This window comes from Myotis davidii, unplaced genomic scaffold (assembly GCF_000327345.1).
Source record: "Myotis davidii unplaced genomic scaffold, ASM32734v1 scaffold3009, whole genome shotgun sequence".
Lineage (NCBI taxonomy): Eukaryota > Metazoa > Chordata > Mammalia > Chiroptera > Vespertilionidae > Myotis > Myotis davidii.
Window position 1 is genome coordinate 63,006 of NW_006299872.1, and position 8,030 is coordinate 71,035.

At 55.2% G+C, this 8,030-nt stretch overlaps 1 protein-coding gene across 1 annotated transcript in view; it reads right to left on the reverse strand.

The window, feature by feature from the left end:
* CCHCR1 (coiled-coil alpha-helical rod protein 1) overlaps positions 1-8,024 on the reverse strand; it is a 14,203-nt gene extending 6,179 nt beyond the window's left edge. Inside the window, exons 1-10 of the mRNA XM_015571956.1 lie at positions 7,843-8,024; positions 7,534-7,600; positions 7,256-7,457; positions 4,569-4,872; positions 1,852-2,015; positions 1,640-1,775; positions 1,422-1,532; positions 1,080-1,255; positions 611-704; positions 413-519 (exon numbers count right to left, since the gene is read on the reverse strand). Of these exons, the coding sequence (XP_015427442.1) occupies positions 413-519; positions 611-704; positions 1,080-1,255; positions 1,422-1,532; positions 1,640-1,775; positions 1,852-2,015; positions 4,569-4,872; positions 7,256-7,457; positions 7,534-7,549 (1,310 nt within the window). The 5' untranslated portion in view covers positions 7,550-7,600; positions 7,843-8,024. The remainder of the gene's footprint in view (positions 1-412; positions 520-610; positions 705-1,079; positions 1,256-1,421; positions 1,533-1,639; positions 1,776-1,851; positions 2,016-4,568; positions 4,873-7,255; positions 7,458-7,533; positions 7,601-7,842) is intronic.
* Positions 8,025-8,030: the final 6 nt, after the last annotated feature.

Consider the following 8,030-nt stretch of genomic DNA (forward strand, 5'->3'; position numbering starts at 1 on the left):
GCTCCACTAGCTCAAGCTGTTACTGGACCAAATGCAGGAGGAAGCTTCTTCATCTCGAGTCACACGGGCAATGGCAGTCAGAGTGACCCTTGTGTGAATGCAGAGGGGCTGCCCCAGAAAATGAACACAGGAGCTTTAACATGGCTAAGTTCTCCAGCCCTGCACAACCACCACCTGCAGTAAAGTCCCTCGAATCCTGCACCCCAGCAGCTAAGTCCCTCAGCCCACATCCTCCAGAGGCTAAGTCCCTCCAGCCTACACCCCCCAGTAGCTAAGTCCCTCCAGTCTGCACCTTCCAGTGGCCATCTTTCTAGCTGTGCTTGCCTAAGGCTCTTAAACTCCAAGGTGTCTCGGAAGCTGGGGAAGCAGAAGTCCTCCCCCACCCTCAGCACCCCCACCTCTATCCAGACACCTGCTGATAGCTCTGGCCACACGCTTCAGCTGCTCCTCAGCCGAGGCTGTCTGCTGCTGCCCCCGGCGACAGGCTTCCTGGGCACGGCTCAGCTCCAGCTGCAGGGCCTGTGAAGGAAAGGGTCCTTTCTCTGGGGCCTTGGCCCACTGACCAGGGCTCCCAGGCCTCCCTTAGCCCCTGACTGTGGCCGATTCTGACCTTGGCGCCCATCCGCTCCACCTCCACCTGCGCAGCTTTGTCCTCCAGGGAGCGCTGCAGGATGGCTTGCTCCTGGCTCTGGGCGGACTGCCACCTGGGGGGGAAGAGGCAGGCGGGCACTGGGATCGAAGGGGCAGGACAACGGTCTCAAAATGAACTCCCCCCGGGGAGACAAGCAGCTTGGCCTCCTGAGTCCAGATCTCCACACAGAGCCTGTGCCCTGCGCCAGGAGGAGGGCCGTTCCGCACCATCGCACCTAAGGCTGCCCCCTGGTCTGTCGTGTAGTGGGTCACCCCACTCTTCACAGCACACAGATTTCTTGACGTTACCTGACTGTCTGCTTTGCCTGTTGTGTCTGCTGCAGGACCTAAGCTCTGTCTTTGTTTAGGGCTGCTCCCAGCTCGTGGCAGCCACTCGGTAATGCTGGTTAACTAAACGCCACCCATTATGTAATGGAAACAGGGATAACCATGGGGAGGAAGAACGCCAAGTGACCTGTCCCTTCAGCTGCTGCACGCACGCTCCGTGCTCCAGTTCCTGGGCCTTTAGCTGCACCATGAGGGCAAACACCTTCTCCCGCCAGTGCTTCAGCAGGGCCTGGCTCTTCCTGGAGAACTCGGGCTCCAGGGAATCTGAGGGTTGCACCTGTGGGCGGGGGAAGCGGTCGAGTGGCTCCTGGGAGCAGAGGAGGAAGCTGCATCTTGGTTTCTCTCTGGGCTGCCCAGGTGACAGGAGCCAGAGAGAGCAGAGGTGTGTGTGCAGGGAGGGGAGCTCTCAGCAGGGCCCGCCCACAGGGAGGCGAGGGTCCTACCTTCCTGGCCAGCTCCTCTTCCTGCATGGACAGGATGCACGTGAGGCTCTGCACGCGCACCTGCAGCAGCTCCGCCGTTGTGTGCAGGCCATCCCGGTCCTCCTGCAAGTGCTGCCAGGGAGCAGGGCGGAGAGCACCGGTCTGCACCCTTCCCTCCTGGGGCAGGTCCTCCCAGGTCCTGGGCCACCCACCTGCACAGATGTGCCCTGCACCCTCACCTGCACGGTCTCTAGAAGTTTCAGTCGCTCTGACTCCCATGCCTGGCCGTGAATCTCGGGGGGAACTTGTTCCCCCACATATCTCCTTAGCTTCTCAACCAAGGTCACCTGAGCCTCCAAGTCTTCTTGGGTCTTGCTAGGATGAGTGTGGGAACAGGACAGCCATCAGGGGCACCACCTGCTGGGCCCCCCTTGGCGACCCACCAACTTACCTCAGCTGCTCCCGCAGCAGCTCAGCCTCCCTCTGGGCCATGGCCAGCTCCTGGGCTTCCCCGGCCCTGCTGGTTTCCAGACCGGCCAGAGACTTCTCCAAGCCCTCGGCTTTGCTGGTCAAACTGGAAAGAGCCTCCTGGTGAGCCCGTGTCAAGGACGACAGCTGCAGAGAGAGGGGTCTCAGCAGGGGCTGGCTCACCCCCACACCTGGGCTTTCCAAATCTCCCCTGGCTCTGGCCGTGTCTCCCACTTCCTGTGACCTTAGACAACAGCCCAGCACGGCGCCCACAGGCCTCAGAGGCCTGGCAAATGGGGCCGACCCTAGAGCCTTTAGGTCCCATCACACTCCAACTCATCAGCAGTTCCTGTCTGGTCTTCCCCCAAATCATATCTTCACTTCTCTCCACCTCCAGCCACCAGCCTGAGGTAGGCCATCCTCACCTCTGGTCTAGACGACAGCAACCATCCCCTGACCAGTCCTGAGGAACCTCCAGCGGCTGGCATTCTGAGCAAAACCCGGCTCCTTCCCTCGGCTGCAACGTCCCGGGGGCCTGGGCCCTGCCCACTGCTCTGAGCCTATTCCTATGGCTCTTCTCAGACCCACGTCACCTCCGCTCCCTCCTCGGGAGGCCTCCCAGGGCCCTCCAATCCCCACCCACCACCACTCTGTCCTGCTGCCTGCCCCTGGCCTCCAGCACTTGCTGTCATCTGAGAGGACCTGGCAGTCCCACAGCCCACACAAAGGAAGCTCTAGGAAGGCAGGCGGCTCGCCCTTTCCTCGTTGCACCTCTCAGGGTGTCGGGGACACTGAGGGAGTCGTGGGACAGACAAGGAAGCGGGAACACGGCTGTCCTCATCTCCAGTTGGTCTCCCTTCGCCCATTTCCACGCCACATTTAGAGTGAACTTTTTGGACATAAATCACAAATATAGCATGTCATTTCCCTGTTTTAAACCTTTCACTGGTTGCTCATTGTTCTTTTTTGAAAAAATATTTTTTTATTGATTTCAGAGAGGAGAGAAATATCAATGATGAGAGAGACATCAATAGGCTGCCTCCTGCACACCCCCTACTGGGGGCTGAGCTCAAAATCCAGGCATATGCCCTGACCCAGGATCCAACTGTGACTTCCTGGTTCATGGGTCGACGCTCAACCACTGAGCCATGCCACTAAGCCAGGCGCTGATTGTTCTTAAGATAAAGTTCTGGATGGGTCTGAGGCCTCACAGTCCCAGGACCATCCAGAGCCCCTCAGCTCCTGCCCTCAAACCCTTCTGGCCGCCTCCTATCCCACGTGCTGCCCCGTGTCACAGCAGCTCCCATCTCCACCGTTCATGCCTGACAAGCCAACTTCTACTCAGAACAAAAGTCACCTCTTGCCCTGGCTGGTTTGGCTCAGTGGATAGAGTATCAGCCTGCAGACTGAAGGGTCCCAGGTTCGAATCTGGTCAAGGGCACATGCCCGGGTTGCAAGCTCGACCGGGAGGGTGTGCAGGAGGCAGCCAGTTAATGATTCTCATCATTAATGTTTCTTTCTCTTTTCCCCCTCTCCCTTCCTCTCTGAAATCAATAAAAAAATTTTTTTGAAGTCACCTCTTATCATTATGCATCTTTTGCAAATCTAAAGGCATTTATATTTTTCTTTGCAGTATCTCTGGCTGGATTACTGTTTTCCTTGTATCAATTTCTACACACACATTATATAGTAGAGATATTTGCTTCTTTCTGTGATATGAGCTGTAAATATTGTTCCTAATTTACCAGGTGTTCTCTTTTTTTTATTTCTTTATTGATTTCAGAGAGGAAGGGAGAGGGGGAAAAGAGAAAGAAACATTAATGATGAGAATCATTAACTGGCTGCCTCCTGCACACCCTCCCGGTCGAGCTTGCAACCCCGGGCATGTGCCCTTGACTGGAAGCGAACCCAGGACCCCTCAGTCTACAGGCCGACACTCTACCCACTGAGCCAAGCCAGCTAGGGCTACCAGTTGTCCTTATTTTACTTTTATTGCCATTCCTAAGTTTACCAGTAGTGTTATACAGTCAACATTCCAACTTCTCTTTAGTGGCTCAGCATCTTGATTCACATGTAAAGACCTTCCCCACTCAAGGTTACCAGGAATTCACCCAGATTTTCTTCCGGTATCATTATGGTTTCATTTCTTAACATGCTGACTTGTTAAAATGACCTTTCTAACTCCCCTACTAGCTTAAGGCTCCCTTGTCCTTCTTCATGGCACTTCTCCCAATGGCAGGCAACTACTTAGGATTAAATCAAGTGTTGAATGTGTGTCCCCCTCTAGGCCGCCAGCTGCACCCAGGCGGGCAGGGACTCGCTGGGTTCCCCAGAGGCCCAGCTCCTGTCTCAGGGATGGAAGAGTAAGCACTGATAAATGCTTACCAACTGAACAGTCTCCTTCCCAGTTCACCTCGGGACCTGCCCCGCCAGAGCTCCCAGATTAATGGGGTACCCAGAGTGAGGCGGGAAGACAAACTACTTCCTACTGAGGGGAAGGAGGGCTTCAGGTGGTGGGTGATCAGCTGAGCCCTGGGAACAAGAGCGATCTGAATAATGCCAACACCAAGGTCCCCCTCTTTCCAGGGCACGCTTTTCACCCCTCCACGGCTCGCGGGCGTCTTTCCCGTAGCTGCTTTCTGCAGGAAAGCCCTGGCCAGACCCCCACTGTGAAGGCGAGGCCCTCCCACCCCCCTTCACCTGCTCCTGGTGCAGCCTCTGAACCTCCTCCAGCTCCCGCTGGCTCCCCTCCTCCAGGTTCTTCCGGACCACCTCCGCCCCAGCCAGGGCGGCACGCAGGCCCTCGGCCTCAGCTCGGCCAGCCTTCTCCGCCCGTGCCAGAGCCTCCAGCTCCATGGCCTGGGTCTCCAGCTTCATCTTTTGCTGTAGCGAGTTTTCCTGCAGGACCCGGACCTCCTCCTCCAGCCGTCGCACCTCCTGCAGCTGCCGAGAGATCAGCTCTGCCTGCTGGCGCAAGGCCTGCGACCCCTGCAGCTCCACGGACCTTGAAAGACAGGGTAGCACGGGTGAGACCTGTCTCTGGGGCTGCAAAGGTGGCCCCAGGGGAAGAGCTCCCTCTGCTCACATGTGGGAATGAACCTGGACCTTAGGGATCTCTGCATTTCCATCACCATCGCCCTTCAGCAAGGCCCTACTAAGCACATCAGGTCTAGTCTCTGGGCTCATGGCCCTCTAGAGCAGTGATTATCAACTGTGTGCCACAAGAATTTTTAAAACATGCAATACCTAACTATTTAGTCAGGGGGACTGACCTCCTTCCCTTAGATTGTCAAGTAAAAAAAATGACACCAGCCAACAAAATAGCTGTGGGATGTGACTATTTGGTCTTGGACCATAAATACATAGGTCATATAGAGTTGCATCTTATTGGTCACGTTGAATAAGGTTGCATCTGATTGGTTCATTCTTGGTATCAGAAATCCTTATATAAATTACAAGTATAGGCACCTAACTTTTTATTTACTTAATTTTTAAAAAATATTCTTTCATTGATTTCAGAGAGGGAGGAGAGATAGAACAGCAACAGTGAGAGAGAATCATTGATTGGCTGCCTCCTGCATGCCCCTCACTGGGGATAAAGCCTGCAACCCAGGCACGTGCCCTGACTGCGAATCGAACCATGACCTCCTGGTTCATAAGTCAACGCTCAATCACTGAGCCATGCAAGTTGGGCAGCACCTGACTTTTTAAAAAGTTACTTTGGCCGAAACTGGTTTGGCTCAGTGGATAGAGCGTCGGCCTGCGGACTGAAAGGTCCCAGGTTCGATTCCGGTCAAGGGCATGTGCCTGGGTTGCGGGCACATCCCCCACTGGGGATGTGCAGGAGGTGGCTGATCGATGTCTCTCTCTCATCGATGTTTCTGACTCTCTATCTCTCTCCCTTCCTCTCTGTAAAAAATCAATAAAATATATTTAAAAAAAAAAAAAGTTACTTTGAAGCAGAAAGGGTAGGTAATTATTATTTTGTAAATCAATCAAAAGTATACCTATTTTTTGGTCAGAAAGGCAAAAAATAACATTTTTTGGTGTGTCGCAAATTTTAGTAATGTGCCATGAGATGAAAAAGGTTGAAAATCGCTGCTCTAGAGAGAGCTATACACAGGCTGATGTCTTAACAGCAACTGTGCGTATCACTGGGCCACACATTCTGAAGAGGTTGGAAGTGCAGGGAGGGACTTCTGAATTCTGATTTAAGAGCTCCCGGTATCAGTACGGCCAGGTGCTGGCTGGGAGCGTCTACAGCAGTGGTTCTCAACCTTCCTAATGCCGCGACCCTTTAATACAGTTCCTCATGTTGTGGTGACCCCCAACCATAAAACTATTTTTGTTGCTACTTCATAACTGTAATTTTGCTACTGTTATGAATCATCATGTAAATATCTGATATGCAGGATGTATTCTCATTGTTACAAATTGAACATCATTAAAGCTTAGTAATTAATCACAAAAACAATATGTAATTATATATGTGTTTTCCGATGGTCTTAGGCGACCCCTGTGAAAGGGTCGTTGGACCCTCAAAGGGGTTGCGACCCACAGGTTGAGAACCGCTGGTCTAGAGTCAGGTACGCTGAGTGAGGGGTTCTTGAGTGAGGGGTTCGGGAGGACAGCACGTCAATGAACTATGCAGGCCCACCTTCAGCGAAGTCTCCTGGTGCACATGCAGCTTAAAGCAGCGGTCGCCAACCTTTCGGACCTCACGGGCCACCAGTGGCCCGCAACCGCTGCTGAAGCACCTGTGACCGGCTCTTGGCACAGCTCCTCACTGAGGCGCGGGCCGCAGGACTTTCTAAGCAGGGAACGACAGCCTACAGCAACGAAGTGAACGGCCACACGACCGCAGCCGGTGCCAAGCCAGGAACAGAGAGCCGTGTCCTGGCAGCAGCTGTGGTGCTCCCTGTCGTCGTCATGCTCCTTGCCCGCTGGTGGGGCCCCGGGAGACCCACCCGCAATCCCACTCTAGAGCACAATGCACAACGGCTGCCAGTTTATCAGGGAAAAGACACGCAGGAACCATCGATGAGAAGCTGTACGGACAGCATGTTGACAAGTAGCAAGCCCACTCAGACGGCACCATCGCCAGAATGAGTCCACACTAGCACAGGACACGGTATCTTGCCTGATTATGATCAGCTGTCGGTCCCTTGGAATTTTAAGGAAATCCTTGATATCAGGATTTCTCCTATGTGTTTGTTATGCCACCCCCAGCACCTAGCATGCTCTTCATACTATTGATGCACTGTAGGCACCAATACTTGCTATGGATAAAGGAACAAATGATGGGACTCGGGGCTGAACTAGGGCAAGGACCTATCTCAGTGAAGGGCCACAGCAGGCAAGCCTGAGAGCGCGGCAGCGGCCCCTACCTGCCCCTCCACCCCGGCTCCTGCCCATCGCCACAAACGTCCTGCTCCCACACGATCCCCGGAGGCCTCTGGAAGTCTGGCCGCCGCTCTGAGACGCCTCGATGGGCGAGGGGGATGTCTGAGACCCAGGTGGGAGCCATTCTCGGCATGGCTGGAAGGGGCTGCGCTTGGAAGTGGGACGGGGGGATGAGCCCCGTGGAACCTGAGGAATCACAAGGACAGACGGTCAGTTTCCCGGGAGAGAGAGACAGCGGCAGTCCCCGCCGGGTCCCACTGACCTGAAGGTCGAAACATCTCCACATTATTTGGAGCCTCTAGATCCTGTGTCCAGCCATCTACGTCCCCCTGGACAAGAGGAGAAACACGAGCACTGCAAGTCAGCGATCAGGCCTCCCCCAGAGGGAAAGCCCCTCCGACAAAGTCTCGGTCCTCAGACCAGAGCCAGGCCGAGCTCCTCTTCCTACTTCCAGGAAGAGGAAGGAGACGCCCAGAGCCTGCTGGACCCAGCCTGCTCCTGGCACAGCCATGGCCACAGCCAGGGCGGGGAACGCTACTGAGAGGCTGGCAGGGTCCGGGCGCGCCTTTACCCTCCTCCTCAAGTTCCTACGGACTCGGCCATTCCTGGTCGCGGGTGAGGAAGGTGTGCGGTGCAGGGGCTGCGAGCCCGGGCTCCAGAGTCCCCGCCAAGGCTCGGCAAGGCCCGGGGGAAGCCCATCCACACACCACGCCAGGACCCCCGGGTCCCTCCCGACCAAAGCGCTGGCCCGCGGCCTGG